Here is a 19,922-nt window from a genome sequence, read left to right on the forward strand (position 1 = left end):
AATGGAACCCACAAAATCTTCCCACGACTGAAATGGCCACTACAGTGAGTTGTCAAAAATAAAAATAAAAATGGAAACTACGGTGATGGCTATTACAGTGGGTTGCGATGGTGGCTCTTACGGTGGTTGGGGTGATGGCTTTTACGGTGGTGATTTTTTAATTAAGTTTATTTAAAAAGAGGGGAGAGGATAAAAAAATTGTTTAATAGATTACTATAAAAAACCACATGGCAAATGATGTGGATTTGATGTGTTATTCATGCAACTATAAAAAATCACATGGCAAATGATGTGGATTTGATGTGTTATCCACGCAAGCGAGGAGCACACATGATTAGAGGGGTTTATAACCCTTGTTTTAATTAAGTTGAGGTGCTTGGATGACAACCCGTGAAGAGTGGTGCAGGATGTCTTTTAGGCAATTCAGCCTATAATGAACACAAATTGGGAAGTACCAATGAATTTGAGGGACTTTGATGGTCGTGACTGAAATGCACCCAGGTAAATGGAACCTACAAAATCTTCCCACGATTGAAATGGCCACTACATCACTATCTTCAACTGATTCAGTCAAGGGAGAAATTGCTTGAGAATTAGTCGGTGTTGAAGTGCCTTATCATTTCTCATCAAAGCAAGAGGAGAGAGAATTCCGGCGACGTGCTCATTAGAGAAGGTGATATTCCGACAAGTTTTAAGGAAATGTGAACCCACAGAATTCTTCCGTAATTCCAAATATACCCACCCTCAAAATGCAACCACTTTAGATCATTAGATCACTAAATTGCGGCGAATAATTAGATTGATGTTTATCCTTTTGGCATTAAGGATTTTATCGGAGGACGCCGACCATGAGCACACCCAAAGGAGGCCCGATTGATGTGTATCATTGTCTCTCTCTCTCTCTCTTTTTTTTTTTTTTTTTTTTTTTTTTAATTGACTAGTTTCTCGGCATGTGCATTGCACGTGGATACCGAGTCTTGTAGTAAACGTTGTTATAAAATAATATTAATATTATTAAGATAAAGATTTGAGTAAATAATTATACATGATAGAATAAAGTACAAATTTTTGTGAATGAATTGTAGGGGTGGGCATAAGTACCAAAAACCGGACCGAACTGAATTGATTCGGTTCTTCGGTACTTCTGTCCGGTTTTGGTTTTAATGTTTTTAGAATTTGGTATTTGGTTTTAAAGTTTGGCTATTTTGGTTATTTCGGTTAAGGTTATTTTGGTTAACCGAAATACTGATTTTTTTTTCATATATGTATTTGGCTATTAGTTTGCTTCTGCTGTTCTGCACCTTGTTTTGTCATAAATGTTCCTTTTTTTTTTTGGACAAGGGAACCCGCAGCCGCTACCCTTTGGGTGCGCACAGGGTAAAACCCGCTCCTGTGCAATAGCCCGCAAACCACACAGGAGAGATAACCCACACTAGGCAAGCCATGTGCGATGAGCTCGACCCAGAAGGCAAATCCCCTACTTTCGTAGGCAGGGAGTTTTGAACCTGAGACCTCCATTATGAAAGCCCCATGCTCAACCAACTGAGCCACCCTTGTGTGTTGTCTCATCAATGTTCCTCTGTAATGATGTCCTTGTTTTCTCCAATTCCATATGAAAGTTTAGAGCAAAGATCCCTCGACTGCTCTAGTTGTTCTGTTATATTAGAAGCTTCACTTCTTGAATTCTCAAGAGTTTCCTGAGTGACTTGGACCTCTAGTTTCAACTTCTTTACATTGTCCAGCTCAGCATCCAGCGTTTTCCTAAGGTTTTATTTTTCTTGAGTCAGATCAACAATTAGCACTTTATGTTTGCTTATTTCATCTAAGGCAGTGACAAGTTGCACCACCATCAATCTGCAGTTTCTAAAAAATCTTGCTCAAGATATTATACTTATACAAAATATCCCATTTTGAATCAGAAAATAGCCAAATTTACAAGCAGAAAAATAGCCCAATATATTATGCCCATACTGAAGAACCAAACAGAAACTGAACTGAACTAATTTTGCTACGGTGTGCACCAGTGAAGTACCGAACCGAAGAACCCGAACACCCACCTCTAATCAATGGGGTTCATCATATGGTGAAATATGTGTCAAAATGATTGGATATCTTTTGAACCTATTAAAGTTTGTAGTTGCCAGCTTTTCTCACTTGACAACAAGTAAACAGATAATAACATTGAATTGTATATAATTCTAATGCAAGGCCATATGGATAACTAGTTTATTTGTTTTTGAACAGAGGTTTTGACAAACATCCCCTTCTGTTTTTCCTTGTATAGTTTTGGATGCAATAAAAGGTAGGCGCCACCTCAGGCATGAAATTTATATAAAAAAAATGAATATTGTGTTAGTGTAGGTAAGGAGTTTCTAGGAGTTGCCATGTCATAAGAGAGTGTTCTCACACGCCTCTACTGGATAGGGACCGCCAACTTTCTGTTTAATAGTCACAAAGTTTCTAAGGTTGGAGCGTTCAATGGGTACTTATCTTAGTTCAAGTGTCAAATCAAAATTGGAGCCCACTTTAAGGGGCTGTTTTTGTATTTGTCGTAGATTCTATAGTTAACAAACTCCGAAACAGCTATTAGATTCTATGTTAAATGAGTTCATTGTTTTGGTTGTGCTACTTCGCAGGCCAAAAAAGAGAAAGAAAAAGAGGAGAAAGAGAAGAGAAAGGATAAGGAGAGAAGGGAAAAAGAGAGAGAGAAGGAAAAAGAGCGTGAGAAGGAGAAAGAAAGGGGAAAGGAGCGATCAAAGAAAGATGAGCCAGATTGCGAAACTATGGATGTAACAGACAGCTATGAAAACAAAGAAGAGAGAAAAAGAGAAAAAGACAAAGAGAGGAAACATCGGAAGCGACACCATAGCTCTAACGACGAGGTGACTTCTGACAAGGATGAGAAAGAGGAGCCTGAAAAAGACAAAGAAAGGAAACACCGGAAGCGTCACCATAGTTCTAACGATGAGGTGGCATCTGACAGGGACGAGAAAGAGGAATCTAGAAAGTCACGCCGACATAGCAGCGATCGTAAAAAGTCAAAGAAGGTTCTAATCTCTCCATTTAAAGTTTGTTCTCTGTTCTGATTATGTTCTTTGGCAGTCTACAATTTTAATATTCTTTTTCTGCTTTCTGACAGCATGCACATTCACCTGAATCCGATGGTGAAAGTCGGCATAAAAGACACAGAAGAGATCATAGGGATGGATCACGTCGAAATGGTGGTTATGAAGAGCTAGAAGATGGTGAGCTTGGTGAAGATGGAGAAAGTTGAGTATATATTAGGGGAATGCTGACTCCTGCATCTGACATATCATAATGTTTCGATGTTTAAGTATTTTATTGATAGTTTTGTTTATGTATCTAAAATACACTTACTAAACCTGCTGTAGCACTAAGTAGTTGCATTTGGAATCTGGAATGATTTTTGTGCTCCAAATCTTGGCAATCCCCCCCATACTTGTATTGTCAGCTGCTAACGAAAGATTAAGCCGTTAGGAGTTGGAGGTTGATGTGTTGAGTTGAAGAGTTTCCCCTAGCACTTGTACTTATGTCTGGACAGACTTCCTTATTTACCTGATACATAATGGCTATAGAGAAATTTTGGTCGTGGCCAGTCTCTATCCGGCCTTTTTTTTTTTTTTTTTTTTTTTGGTTCAGTTATAATTGCAGCCGTGCACCATTTACGTATCTTTCAAGTCTGCAAATATGGAAATATACCCTCGTGCTTTGATAAACTATTCATTTGTCTGAGGCTAGTTATTTAATGTATGAACGTTAGGGCCTTCTGTGAAGAGCCCATGATGAATTTAGGTTGTGTGTGCAGTTATTTGATGCAAGTCTAAGTTCAACATTGGCTTACATTTGAATCTTTTGTAAAAGCAATAGCGAGTTTGGGCATTTCATACTAACGTCACGTAACCTTTGCTGCAGTTCAGAGTGAAATGCTCTTTGAGGTTTCTGTTCTTAGCTGCTGGATATAGGTTTCATGTCCTGGTCATTGGACAAGAAAAAGGAGATGTGTCAGCCAGTCATTATAATTGGACTCTTAGTTTACTTTAAATGTACCATCTTTGTGTTTGTATATCAATCAGTTCAATGAGTTAATGAGTCATGGGTCTATGTTCTATAGAATGACAAAATAGATTTATTTGCAGTTGAATTCTAACTTTGTAAGAGGCAAGCGGGTCTGCCTGAAGTGGTGGTTTATCTTTAAGCTATATATAGCACGAGGACAATGATTGAGGTTAAATATTTATGAGTAACTTACTTAAACAACCATAATTTCTAGGCTTGTGACCAAGTGTAGCTACCGTTTTCGTAATTGCAATTTGTAGTTATGTTTTATCTGTTTTGCGTGTATTCGCGTGTATTCAAATACACATTTTCAAAATACAATCAGCCAAGTATAATATGTATATAGATAAGTGACTGGAACAACACAGACAATCAAATACTCTACTTTGTCAATATAAAGTCAACCAAATAAATACGCATATAGATCAGTCAAACAACACATACAGTTAAATACATCTAGTTTGCTCAAAAATACAGTCAGCCAAATACACAAAGTCGAAATCTGGATCTGTGTAAATACACCCCGAATACACACGAAATAGGTAGAACATAACTACAAATTGTAATTACAAATACCTTATAGCTACGGTTTGTCATAAAATTTGAAGGGTAATTATTATACTTAAATACCTCTCGTATATTAGCTACAACATGTAAAAATTCCAATTCATTTATTGAGAGGAAGGATCTATAAATGTAGAAAGTTTAGGCCTCTTGCCCTTTTTCGTTACAATCAGTTCCAAGGTCATTAAATACTTTTGTCTAGAACTGACAAATTGAACTAAGTGGGGGTGAAAATTGCACTACTTTTTTTCATTGTTGTTTAAGAATTGAGATCAACAGGTGCAATATATTCCGAACTATTGAATACCCAGCAGGCTAGTTATTCAGATGGATAAAGGGGTCGAAATATTGCTTCTCCTATTCTTAACAGGTGTGGTCCTTTTATGATTGCTGCGTTCAAGCAATCGCAAAAGAAATGGGTTTTAGAGAACAACCATGTAGTTTACACACCTCTTGCAATTGGGAGTTTTTGACTATACTGCAATTTAGAGCGTGGAGTTTATTGGTTTGTATCTGAAGAAATCTAAATAAGCAAATGAAACATAAACAGGAAAAGGGAGTGTGAAGTTTTATACACATTGAAATGCGTAGTTCTTTTTAATTATAATTTTGCTTTCATTACTCCGTCTTCGTGAAGTTTGCTAGTGCAAGTAGGTTACTGCAGAGTTGAGCTACACACGCACACCTACAATAAAAGGATGATTAAATTTTTATACACTAATAGTGTACAGGTTTTTTTTTTTTTTTTTTTTTTTAAATGTTTTTTTAATTTTTTAATTTTTTATATCAACAGTTTTTCTTTGATTGCTCTTTCCATAGAGATTGATATCAGTTGAGCTCAACATTATTAGTTTTGTTTTTAAGCAACATTGTTAGTTCGTTGTTGCAAAAATAATTCAGGTATTAGTCATTTTTTAAATGTCATAAGATATCTTGCTCATCACATTTTGTCGGTAGATATTTTATTGATGACCTGATGGTGTTAAAAATTTATTACATTGATGGTGTATAAAATTTAAAATGTGAAATTTAAAAACTTGAACATAAATATATTACCTATTACAACCGGTAAAGATACACCAATTAAATAAATATAGTGAGCCTGCAAGATTACAAAAAAGAAAAGTGAGCTTCTTCATAGTTGTTTACACTCAACACTCTTTTTGGGCGTAACATTTCTGTAATTTTTTTCTTTCTCAACTTAATCATGACTTACCGTGTTTTTTCAGTGATTTGATTGATGAACTTTTGGATTTGGAGGTGGGGGGTGGGGTAGCTTTGTACTTCGTTCAATTTTTAAAAAAGCTGTCTCCACATCACCACTTGAGGGCGAGGCGAGGCTGCTAAAGAATAGCTGCTCCCTGGAAGTAAAACTCTTTAATCTTTTGATGGAAGGAGTATCTGAATTCTAGTGTTCTTGATTATTTTCTGAATTTTCATAGATGTTTTGAAGTCTTGATTTGTCCTATTTGAGAATCTATCTTTGTTCTTGACGTACTTGTGGAATCACTGAGAGAGAAAATGCACAAATTGTATAAATACTATGAGCTTGCGAGATTGCAAAAAAAGAAAAAGTAAAGTGATCTTATTCATAGCTGTTCACACTCAACACTCTTTCTGAGCGTTAAATTTTTGTTAAAAAAATATTCATTTTTTTCTTTCTCAGATTAATCACGCTGTCATTTTTACAGTGTGTTTTCACTGATTTGATTGATGAACTTTTAAATTTGGGGGAGGGGGTTCTCTGTATTTCATTCATTTTTTTTTTTTTTTTAAAACTTATGATTTTAGCTTTCTTGATTTCTTATGAATTTTCATAGATATATTGATCAGGGCCGGCTCAATACAAAACCTACTAAGGCAAGTTCTTTAGTCCACTAAATTTTGAGGGCCCATTTTTGTTACTAAAAGTAAAGTCAGTTGCATAGATTTTTTTTCTTTGAAAAATATTGAATTAAGCTAGAAGATAGTTCGTAGTTATTAGTCTCCTATGCTCACCAAACTATTTCAAGAAATTACTGTCCCAAGTTTAAATAATGTCTAATAGTTTTGAGTTTAACTATCAAGTCTGCTGAAATAGCTAGGATCATCGTTCATTGAGTTTGCAGTGATTTCCTTTTACTTTAGATGTATACCTCAACCAGATTTCTAACAACAATATATATGTGATTTTAACTTGGTGGAGAAGAAGCGAACAAAAGTACGCTCGCTTGTGTCACGACCCAGCTAGGGGCCACGACGGGTACCCGGAGCTAGTTACCGAGCACCGTTCACTCTACTACTTATCTTGCTCATTTAATACTCTTTTATCAATTTTACATACCAATTGTAGGAAAATCATATTTAATCGAAACATAAATACTTTATATACATTTGCCTCTCGGCTATCAAAATAGTATACATACATATGAAAACCTCTTGTGAGACTATCTAACCCACACTGCGTATCTACGAGCCTTTACTAACATAATGAATACATGGACGGAACAAGACTCCGTCATGCCCAAAATATGCATATATGAATGTACATCAAAAGGATAGCCATAAGCACCTCCGAACAATGGAGTGCTATCTAACAGCTGACAGCTACTGAGGACCCGGGCCAAGCTCTCCTCCCTGTCTACCTGTGGGCATGAACACAGCGTCCGAAGAAAGGACGTCAGTACGAATATTGTACCGAGTATGAAAGGCGTACATAATGAAAGGAAACATCAGTAATATGAGGATAACATCAATATGAGACAACTGAATCTGACTGATAATCATACATGAAGTAATGCATGTTGTCTTACTCATCATCATAACATGTATGCATCATATGCAAGCTGCCCGTCCATGTCGGAACGGTGTGATAATCAATAATATTAGCCCGCGTCCAGGCCTCCCGCGTCCGGGGTACCATCTCATGCCGCCCACTAGTGGTGTATGCCCACGCCCGTAGGTCGTGGTGTATCCGTATCGCCGCCCGCCGAAGCGGTGTCTGCCCGGCCAACTAGGCCCGGTGTGAAATGCTCATGACATGCTCAATGTAAATGCTCATAGTAATATTCTTATCATAAAATACTTATCTTATCACAATGCGTATATAAGGCTCATGATCAACTTTACTCTATCGGGGTGACGTAAGGTCGTGATCCCCCGATTACATTATGTAGCCATCATGGACATTCCGCCTCACCTTGAAAGGACTAGCACATAAGGTGAGCGTAGGCAAGGAATAACATCATCATCATTCTAGTGCCATCATATCGTATAACTTATCTCATATAGACATTCATGAGTATAAGCTTTTAACTTCTTAAGATGTAAGAACTCATGAAAGGAATAGGGATTCAAGTTAAAAGATTCATGCCATGAGAAAGAAGGACTAGCCTCACATACCTTGGTCGTTTACCTAAGATATCGCTCACTTGTTCTCTGTCGATATCACGTCGTTACCTTCATAAGAGAATTTGTATCAACATTAGTAAGCTAACTATAAAAATGCGTCGCTAATTCTAGGAGAAGTCGGACAACGCTTCCTTCGCTCATACTACTTTTCTCACGTTCTATATCAACTCCCAATATTCATAATATTATTCGCAATATCATGATCGACAATCGTCATTTACGTGCGTTTGGCAAAATCCACCATTTTCCTCCAATTTCCCCTTATTTCTACTTCTAGATCATCCTTGCGTTTTCATGCATTTAATGCTTGTTTCATGATATAAACATCATTTATAACGTGTTAGTACTCACAACACTTCAATATTCATAGTTCGATTCCACTATCATTCATTTATGTCACTATTCACTCAATAATGACCCATTTCTATGTTCTTCTACATTTCAAGTGTCTAAGCTTTCCAATACTTCAAACAATATGGAATAATCATGAAACTTACCTTGGAGGATGATTGAACAATCCTTAAGTTGAAATACTTCAATTAGCCAAAACCCTAGTTCCACCTTCTTGGGAATTTCTTGACTTAGAAGATCCTCTGATGTGTTCTTACACTTATTTTTATGAATTTGGTTTTGATAATCTTGATATCTCCTTTGATTCTCTTGAATTCTTGTGGAGGAAATATTTGGAGGGTTCTAGAAGTCTCTTGAGTTGGTTGAATGAATAATGAGTTGAAATGAGGCTTAGGTCCCCTTTAAAAATCACAAATCTGATCTTTAATGAATTTTTGTCGGGATGAACAGTGGTCGTAAACCACCATATACGGACCGTATTTTGATTTACGGTCCGTCCACTGTGGTCGTATTTAAGCATCCCAGAAACAGAAAGGTTGGCTGGGGATTATGGCAATTTACGACTGAGGTTTACGGTCCATAAACCAGTTTACGGGCCGTCCTCCAAGTCATATTTAACCATTCAATGACAGAAAGTTTTGGCTGATGGACATGGTAGTTTACGACCTGGTTTACGGTCCGTAAACCAGTTTATGGACCGTAAACTGGGTCGTATTTAACCATATTCAACATTTACAGAAAGTTGAGATTTTTGACAAGCTGGAGGACGACTGCACTATACGGTCCGTAAATCACTTTACGGGTCGTATAGTGCCATATACGACCTCTGGACAAAAAATTAACTTTATTATTTTCCAAAAATTCTTAATTAGCCATTCCCGACTTAACAAAACATCATTCACTCAACGTTTCATCATTCCACTCATCATACAAGTACAGAGAAACTTCCGAGGTGTAACATTCTTCCTCCCTTTTGGAACATTCGTCCTCGAATGCGCGACACTCGGGGATTCTGGAAATTTTTTGCCAGAGTTTCCTTTGTAAATTGGATACTCCCTTTCCATTACAACAACCCACAATATCTTCGCCTCACAGGGCTATATCACAATATCTACACATTTATGGCCACACACGACCAAAAACATAAAATTAAGACATACATACCTTACACCATCGACGTCTCATCTTGAATCTCTTCTGGGGATTGGAACAAATGGGGGTACATAGATTTTATCTTCTTCTCCGCTTCCCAAGTCATTTCTTCCCGATTATTGTTCCGCCATAGAACTTTGACTGAAGCAACCTCTTTATTCCGAAGCCTTCGTACTTGTCTATCTAAAATGGCAATGGGCATTTCCTCGTATGTTAGCTTCTCTGTTACTTGCACATCATCAACCGGAACTATTCTTGTTGGGTCTCCAATACACTTGCGGAGCATCGAAACATGGAATACTGGATGCACGGATTCGAGCTCTGAAGGCAAGTTTCAATTCGTAGGCTACTCGACCCACCTTGCGAATGATTTGGTAGGGTCCGACATATCTGGGACTTAGCTTTCCCTTCTTGCCAAATCACATCACTCCCTTCATCGGCGATACCTTCAGGAACACCCAATCGCCCACTTGAAATTCCAAATCTCGTCGGCGATTATCTGCATAAGACTTTTGGCGACTTTGAGCTGTTAACAGTCGGTCTCGAATCACTTTAACCTTTTCAACTGCTCGTTGGATCAAGTCGGGGCCTATCAATTGTACTTCTCCGGTTTCAAACCATCCAATTGGAGATCTGCATTTTCTTCCATATAAGGCTTCATACGGGGCCATTTGAATGCTGGAATGATAGCTGTTATTATAGGCAAATTCAATAAGAGGTAAATGCTCATCCCAACTACCGCCAAAGTCCAATACACATGCCCGTAGCATATCCTCTAAGGTCTGAATAGTGCGCTCGGCTTGTCCGTCAGTCTGCGGATGGAACGCCGTGCTGAGCTTAACTTGGGTACCTAGACCTTCTTGAAAGGACTTCCAGAACTTGGCTGTGAACTGTGCCCCTCTGTCTGTGATAATGGCCAAAGGAATACCGTGAAGTCGTACAATCTCCTTGAGATACAATTTAGCATAATCTTCCGCCGAATATGTGGTTCTAACGGGGAGAAAATGAGCTGCTTTCGTGAGTCTATCCACGATTACCCATATAGAATCATACTTCCCTCGCGTACGGGGTAATCCTACCACAAAATCCATGTTAATTTCTTCCCATTTCCACGTAGGAATTTCCATTGCTTGCAATAACCCTCCTGGCTTTTGATGCTCGGCCTTCACTTGCTGGCAATTCGGACACTGTGCTACAAATTCTGCTATGTCTCGCTTCATGCCATCCCACCAATATATCAATTTGAGATCGTGGTACATCTTGGTTGCACCTGGATGAATAGAATACCGGGAATAATGCGCTTCCTCTAAAATCCGTTGGTGCAAGTTTGTCACATTCGGTACACATAGCCGGCCTCGATATCTAAGGATCCCCTCTATGGAAACTTCGAATTGAGGCTTTACCTTTTCCTGAGATAGATCTCGATAGTGGCTTAACTGAGGATCTTCATATTGCCGTTCCTTCACTTCTAGATTCAATGATGAAACTGTGGGGTCATTGACGCTAATACCTGCATCTCCTGAATCAATGGGCCGTACGCCGAGACTTGCTAACCGATGGACTTCACGAACCATTTCTCGTTTTTCCGAAGGAACTCCACATAAACTACCCATCGATCGGCGGCTAAGTGCATCTGCTACTACATTCGCCTTCCCTGGATGATATAGAATGTTCACATCATAATCCTTCAGTAATTCTAACCATCTCCTTTGCCGCAGGTTCAACTCCTTCTGTTTGAAAATATATTGAAGGCTTTTGTGATCCGTATAGATGTCCACGTGCACACCATATATGTAGTGTCTCCATATTTTCAATGCATGAATGACCGCAGCTAGCTCAAGATCATGAGTGGGGTAATTCTGTTCATGTTTACGCAACTGTCTCGAAGCATATGCAATAACTTTCCCATTCTGCATCAATACACATCCTAATCCCACACCGGAGGCATCACAATACACTACATAGCCATCTGATCCTTCTTGAAGTGTTAGCACTGGCGCTGAGGTCAACCTGTTTTTCAGCTCTTGGAAGCTACGCTCACAGGCATCACTCCACTGGAATTTAGCCGACTTCTGGGTTAACTTTGTCAATGGGGCTGAAATAGATGAGAAGCCCTCTACAAATCTTCTATAATATCCTGCTAACCCAAGGAAACTACGAACTTCCGTGGGCGTCGTAGGCCTTGGCCAATTCTTCACAGCTTCTATCTTCTGAGTGTCGACTCGGATACCATCATCTGAAATAATATGACCTAGGAATGCAACAGAATTCAGCCAAAACTCGCACTTTGAAAACTTTGCATACAATTCCCGATCTCGAAGAACGCCAAGAACAATTCTTAGATGATCGGCATGTTCTGACTCTGTGCGAGAGTACACCAAAATATCGTCGATGAACACTATCACAAAAAGGTCCAAAAACGGCCTGAACACATTATTCATTAAACTCATGAACACTGCCGGGGCATTCGTCAACCCGAACGACATTACTCGAAACTCGTAGTGACCATATCTTGTCCTGAAGGCAGTCTTGGGAATATCTGCTTCCCTAATTCTCACCTGATGATAACCCGATCTCAGATCTATCTTGGAGAACCATTTAGCGCCCTGTAATTGATCGAACAAGTCGTCAATTCTAGGAAGAGGGTATTTATTCTTCACCGTCACTTTGTTCAGCTGTCTGTAGTCGATGCACATTCGTAGAGATCCGTCTTTCTTCCTTACGAAAAGGACTGGTGCTCCCCATGGTGAGGAACTAGGCCTTATAAACCCCTTCTCAAGTAAATCTTTTATCTCTTTCAGTTCTGCTGGAGCCATTCGATATGGAGGAATAGAAATAGGCTCGGTGTCTGGTAGTACATCAATAGCAAAGTCGACCTCCCTTTCTGGAGGAAGGCCTGGTAACTCGTCGGGAAACACATCTGGGAATTCCTTCACTACCGGGACATACTGGAAAGTTGGCACTTCCGCTTCCGTGTCATGAACCCGAACTAGATGACAAATATAACCCTTGGCTATCATCTTTCTCGCCTTAAGGTAGGAAATAAACCTACCCTTTGGGGAAACTGTATTACCCTTCCACTCGAGTATGGGCTCTCCCGGAAATTGGAATCGAACTACCTTTGTCCGGCAACAAACATTAGCATAGCATGATGCCAACTAGTCCATACCCATAATTACGTCAAAATCTATCCTCTCAAGTTCAATTAGACCAGCCCTTGTCTGACGATCACCTATAATGACTACACAGTTCTGATATACTTGCCTCGCTATTACAGGATCACCAACCGGAGTGAATACCTCGAAAGGTTTAATTGGCTCAGGTCTTACCCCAACACAATCAGTGATATACAGAGTAATATATGAGAAGGTAGAACCTGGATCAATCAGAGCATATACGTCACGGGAAAATATAGTCAAGGTACCTGTGACAACATCTGGGGAAGACTCAAGATCCTGTCGCCCAGCTAAAGCATACACACGGGGCTGAACAACACCTGAAGTAGATGCTCCCCCTCTACCTCTGCCCCTACCTGCTGTAGTCTGAGGAGTCTGTGCTGTCGGGCGTGCTGAAGAAGAACCCGCTGCTGAACCTGTAGGCTGAGTCCCAGCTCTATCTCTCGCTGAGGGGCAATCTCTCATCATGTGACCAACTTGCCCGCAAGCATAACAAGCATCCGAACCTTGACGACACTGTCCGGAATGTAGTTTGCCACACTGGCTACACCGCGGTACCGGAGGTCTCCTCTGGCTAAAGTCTCCCCTAGACTGCAAATCTGAGGCCCTTGAACTCTGCCCCTGGCCTGACTGAAAAGAACGGTCAACCCTCCTATCTGAGAATCTAGGAGGTGCACTAGTTACTGACTGACCCGAGTGCCTAGAATATGTTTGTCTCGGTCCCCCTCGGTACTCACTTCTCTCCCCCATAGATCTAGCCCTCTTACCTTGTCTTGTGTCACCCTCACGATCACTTCTCTGCTGTCGTTGTCGTTCCTCGAGGTTCTGAGCATGGGCCTGTATCCGGGAAATATCCATCCCGTCTTGCAAAGAAGCTGTCAAATCTCTGAACAAGTGTGGTCCTAAACCACTCACAAATTTATAGACTCGGTCCCCCATGTCAGCCACCATAGTCGGAGCATACCGGGCCAAAGAGTTGAATTGCATACTATACTCTCGGGCACTCATGCTTCCTTGTGTCAAATTCAAGAACCTGTCCGCTCGAGCTTGGCGGACTTCAGGTGGCAAGTAGTGACGAATAAAGGCATCTACAAACTCTTGCCACACGGGAGGTGGTGCATTCTCCCCTCTTGTTATCACCCAATTCTTATACCATAGTACCGCCACGTCGCGAAGTCTATATGAGGCCAACTCTACAGATTCAGTCTGAGAAGCATGCATAAGTGTTAACGTCCTCAGCATTTCATCGATAAAACCTTGCGGGTCCTCATCCGGCTTCGACCCGAAAAATTCTGGAGGATTTAGAGTAAGGAAATCACGGGCTCTTGTACTAGCGGAACGATCACTTGGGCCCGCATTCTGTCGTTGTGCCTGAGCGACAACCAACTGCGTCAATAAATGTATGGCCTCGGACACTTGTTGACCCGAAACACCCAGTGGAGGAATCGGAGTTGAGGCTCCTCCCTGCTCTTCTACATTGGGCACGGCCTCACTTTGCGATTCACTTTCCTCTACATTTGCCGGAGGCTCTCTTTCCGCCTGCCTTTGTCGAAGCTTTGCCTTTCTGGGCAGCTGTAGCTATTCCTTTCGGTGGCATTTTTCTGAAACCATAACGCACTTTTAGGAATGATATAATCCTAGACATGGATCTATCGCACGATTTCATGAGAAGAAGGATGGACATTTTCCTAAATGCCCTGTAGCCTCTTGTTTATTAGCGTGGCGCGCAACACACCATAAACAAGACTCTACTAGACACGACTCATAGACACTTCCTAGGGCGAACTGCTCTGATACCACTTCTGTCACGACCCAGCTAGGGGCCACGACGGGTACCCGGAGCTAGTTACCGAGCACCGCTCACTCTACTACTTATCTTGCTCATTTAATACTCTTTTATCAATTTTACATACCAATTGTAGGAAAATCATATTTAATCGAAACATAAATACTTTATATACATTTGCCTCTCGGCCATCAAAATAGTATACATACATATGAAAACCTCTTGTGAGACCATCTAACCCACACTGCGTATCTACGAGCCTTTACTAACATAATGAATACATGGACGGAACAAGACTCCGTCATGCCCAAAATATGCATATATGAATGTACATCAAAAGGATAGCCATAAGCACCTCCGAACAATGGAGTGCTATCTAACAGCTGACAGCTACTGAGGACCCGGGCCAAGCTCTCCTCCCTGTCTACCTGTGGGCATGAACACAGCGTCCGAAGAAAGGACGTCAGTACGAATATTGTACCGAGTATGAGAGGCGTACATAATGAAAGGAAACATTAGTAATATGAGGATAACATCAATATGAGACAACTGAATCTGACTGATAATCATACATGATGTAATGCATGCTGTCTTACTCATCATCATAACATGTATGCATCATATGCAAGCTGCCCGTCCATGTCGGAACGGTGTGATAATCAATAATATTAGCCCGCGTCCAGGCCTCCCGCGTCTGGGGTACCATCTCATGCCGCCCACTAGTGGTGTATGCCCACGCCCGTAGGTCGTGGTGTATCCGTATCGCCGCCCGCCGAAGCGGTGTCTGCCCGGCCAACTAGGCCCGGTGTGAAATGCTCATGACATGCTCAATGTAAATGCGCATAGTAATATTCTTATCATAAAATACTTATCTTATCACAATGCGTATATAAGGCTCATGATCAACTTAACTCTATCGGGGTGACGTAAGGTCGTGATCCCCCGATTACATTATGTAGCCATCATGGACATTCCGCCTCACCTTGGAAGGACTAGCACATAAGGTGAGTGTAGGCAAGGAATAACATCATCATCATTCTAGTGCCATCATATCGTATAACTTATCTCATATAGACATTCATGAGTATAAGCTTTTAACTTCTTAGGATGTAAGAACTCATGAAAGGAATAGGGATTCAAGTTAAAAGATTCATGCCATGAGAAAGAAGGACTAGCCTCACATACCTTGGTCGTTTACCTAAGATATCGCTCACTTGTTCTCTGTCGATATCACGTCGTTACCTTCATAAGAGAATTCGTATCAACATTAGTAAGCTAACTATAAAAATGCATCGCTAATTCTAGGAGAAGTCGGACAACGCTTCCTTCGCTCATACTACTTTTCTCACGTTCTATATCAACTCCCAATATTCATAATATTATTCGCAATATCATGATCGACAATCGTCATTTACGTGCGTTTGGCAAAATCCACCATTTTCCTCCAATTTCCCCTTATTTCTACTTCTAGATCATCCTTGAGTTTTCATGCATTTAATGCTTGTTTCATGATATAAACATCATTTATAACGTGTTAGTACTCACAACACTTCAATATTCATAGTTCGATTCCACTATCATTCATTTATGTCACTATTCACTCAATAATGACCCATTTCTATGTTCTTCTACATTTCAAGTGTCTAAGCTTTCCAATACTTCAAACAATATGGAATAATCATGAAACTTACCTTGGAGGATGATTGAACAATCCTTAAGTTGAAATACTTCAATTAGCCAAAACCCTAGTTCCACCTTCTTGGGAATTTCTTGACTTAGAAGATCCTCTGATGTGTTCTTACACTTATTTTTATGAATTTGGTTTTGATAATCTTGATATCTCCTTTGATTCTCTTGAATTCTTGTGGAGGAAATATTTGGAGGGTTCTAGAAGTCTCTTGAGTTGGTTGAATGAATAATGAGTTGAAATGAGGCTTAGGTCCCCTTTAAAAATCACAAATCTGATCTTTAATGAATTTTTGTCGGGATGAACAGTGGTCGTAAACCACCATATACGGACCGTATTTTGATTTACGGTCCGTCCACTGTGGTCGTATTTAAGCATCCCATAAACAGAAAGGTTGGCTGGGGATTATGGCAATTTACAACTGAGGTTTACGGTCCATAAACCAGTTTACGGGCCGTCCTCCAAGTCATATTTAACCATTCAATGACAGAAAGTTTTGGCTGATGGACATGGTAGTTTACGACCTGGTTTACGGTCCGTAAACCAGTTTACGAGCCGTAAACTGGGTCGTATTTAACCATATTCAACATTTACAGAAAGTTGAGATTTTTGACAAGCTGGAGGACGACTGCACTATACGGTCCGTAAATCACTTTACGGGTCCTATAGTGCCATATACGACCTCTGGACAAAAAATTAACTTTCTTATTTTCCAAAAATTCTTGATTAGCCATTCCCGACTTAACAAAACATCATTCACTCAACGTTTCATCATTCCACTCATCATACAAGTACAGAGAAACTTCCGAGGTGTAACATTCTTCCTCCCTTTTGGAACATTCGTCCTCGAATGCGCGACACTCGGGGATTCTGGAAAATTTTTGCCAGAGTTTCCTTTGTAAATTGGATACGCCCTTTCCATTACAACAACCCACAATATCTTCGCCTCACAGGGCTATATCACAATATCTACACATTTATGGCCACACACGACCAAAAACATAAAATTAAGACATACATACCTTACACCATCGACGTCTCATCTTGAATCTCTTCTGGGGATTGGAAAAAATGGGGGTACATAGATTTTATCTTCTTCTCCGCTTCCCAAGTCATTTCTTCCCGATTATTGTTCCGCCATAGAACTTTGACTGAAGCAACCTCTTTATTCCGAAGCCTTCGTACTTGTCTATCTAAAATGGCAATGGGCATTTCCTCGTATGTTAGCTTCTCTGTTACTTGCACATCATCAACCGGAACTATTCTTGTTGGGTCTCCAATACACTTGCGGAGCATCGAAACATGGAATACTGGATGCACGGATTCGAGCTCTGAAGGCAAGTTTCAATTCGTAGGCTACTCGACCCACCTTGCGAATGATTTGGTAGGGTCCGACATATCTGGGACTTAGCTTTCCCTTCTTGCCAAATCTCATCACTCCCTTCATCGGCGATACCTTCAGGAACACCCAATCGCCCACTTGAAATTCCAAATCTCGTCGGCGATTATCTGCATAAGACTTTTGGCGACTTTGAGCTGTTAACAGTCGGTCTCGAATCACTTTAACCTTTTCAACTGCTCGTTGGATCAAGTCGGGGCCTATCAATTGTACTTCTCCGGTTTCAAACCATCCAATTGGAGATCTGCATTTTCTTCCATATAAGGCTTCATACGGGGCCATTTGAATGCTGGAATGATAGCTGTTATTATAGGCAAATTCAATAAGAGGTAAATGCTCATCCCAACTACCGCCAAAGTCCAATACACATGCCCGTAGCATATCCTCTAAGGTCTGAATAGTGCGCTCGGCTTGTCCGTCAGTCTGCGGATGGAACGCCATGCTGAGCTTAACTTGGGTACCTAGACCTTCTTGAAAGGACTTCCAGAACTTGGCTGTGAACTGTGCCCCTCTGTCTGTGATAATGGCCAAAGGAATACCGTGAAGTCGTACAATCTCCTTGAGATACAATTTAGCATAATCTTCCGCCGAATATGTGGTTCTAACGGGGAGAAAATGAGCTGCTTTCGTGAGTCTTTCCACGATTACCCATATAGAATCATACTTCCCTCGCGTACGGGGTAATCCTACCACAAAATCCATGTTAATTTCTTCCCATTTCCACGTAGGAATTTCCATTGCTTGCAATAACCCTCCTGGCTTTTGATGCTCGGCCTTCACTTGCTGGCAATTCGGACACTGTGCTACAAATTCTGCTATGTCTCGCTTCATGCCATCCCACCAATATATCAATTTGAGATCATGGTACATCTTGGTTGCACCTGGATGAATAGAATACCGGGAATAATGCGCTTCCTCTAAAATCCGTTGGTGCAAGTTTGTCACATTCGGTACACATAGCCGGCCTCGATATCTAAGGATCCCCTCTATGGAAATTTCGAATGGAGGCTTTTCCTTTTCCTGAGATAGATCTCGATAGTGGCTTAACTGAGGATCTTCATATTGCCGTTCCTTCACTTCTAGATTCAATGATGAAACTGTGGGGTCATTGACGCTAATACTTGCATCTCCTGAATCAATGGGCCGTACGCCGAGACTTGCTAACCGATGGACTTCACGAACCATTTCTCGCTTTTCCGAAGGAACTCCACATAAACTACCCATCGATCGGCGGCTAAGTGCATCTGCTACTACATTCGCCTTCCCTGGATGATATAGAATGTTCACATCATAATCCTTCAGTAATTCTAACCATCTCCTTTGCCGCAGGTTCAAATCCTTCTGTTTGAAAATATATTGAAGGCTTTTGTGATCTGTATAGATGTCCACGTGCACACCATATATGTAGTGTCTCCATATTTTCAATGCATGAATGACCGCAACTAGCTCAAGATCATGAGTGGGGTAATTCTGTTCATGTTTACGCAACTGTCTCGAAGCATATGCAATAACTTTCCCATTCTGCATCAATACACATCCTAATCCCACACCGGAGGCGTCACAATACACTACATAGCCATCTGATCCTTCTGGAAGTGTTAGCACTGGCGCTGAGGTCAACCTGTTTTTCAGCTCTTGGAAGCTACGCTCACAAGCATCACTCCACTGGAATTTAGCCGACTTCTGGGTTAACTTTGTCAATGGGGCTGAAATAGATGAGAAGCCCTCTACAAATCTTCTATAATATCCTGCTAACCCAAGGAAACTACGAACTTCCGTGGGCGTCGTAGGCCTTGGCCAAGTCTTCACAGCTTCTATCTTCTGAGTGTCGACTCGGATACCATCATCTGAAATAATATGACCTAGGAATGCAACAGAATTCAGCCAAAACTCGCACTTTGAAAACTTTGCATACTATTCCCGATCTCGAAGAACGCCAAGAATAATTATTAGATGATCGGCATGTTCTAACTCTGTGCGAGAGTACACCAAAATATCGTCGATGAACACTATCACAAAAAGGTCCAAAAATGGCCTGAACACATTATTCATTAAATTCATGAACACTGCCGGGGCATTCGTCAACCCGAACGACATTACTCGAAACTCGTAGTGACCATATCTTGTCCTGAAGGCAGTCTTGGGAATATCTGCTTCCCTAATTCTCACCTGATGATAACCCGATCTCAGATCTATCTTGGAGAACCATTTAGCGCCCTGTAATTGATCGAACAAGTCGTCAATTCTAGGAAGAGGGTATTTATTCTTCACCGTCACTTTGTTCAGCTGTCTGTAGTCGATGCACATTCGTAGAGATCCGTCTTTCTTCCTTACGAAAAG

At 40.7% G+C, this 19,922-nt stretch overlaps 1 protein-coding gene across 1 annotated transcript in view; it reads left to right on the plus strand.

Annotated features, from left to right (window-relative positions):
• LOC132618486 (pre-mRNA-processing protein 40A) overlaps positions 1 to 3,610 on the plus strand; it is a 36,837-nt gene extending 33,227 nt beyond the window's left edge. Inside the window, exons 28-29 of the mRNA XM_060333524.1 lie at positions 2,637 to 3,047; positions 3,140 to 3,610. Coding sequence (XP_060189507.1) covers positions 2,637 to 3,047; positions 3,140 to 3,274 — 546 coding nt within the window. The 3' untranslated portion in view covers positions 3,275 to 3,610. The remainder of the gene's footprint in view (positions 1 to 2,636; positions 3,048 to 3,139) is intronic.
• Positions 3,611 to 19,922: the final 16,312 nt, after the last annotated feature.

Source organism: Lycium barbarum, chromosome 11 (genome assembly GCF_019175385.1).
Source record: "Lycium barbarum isolate Lr01 chromosome 11, ASM1917538v2, whole genome shotgun sequence".
NCBI lineage: Eukaryota > Viridiplantae > Streptophyta > Magnoliopsida > Solanales > Solanaceae > Lycium > Lycium barbarum.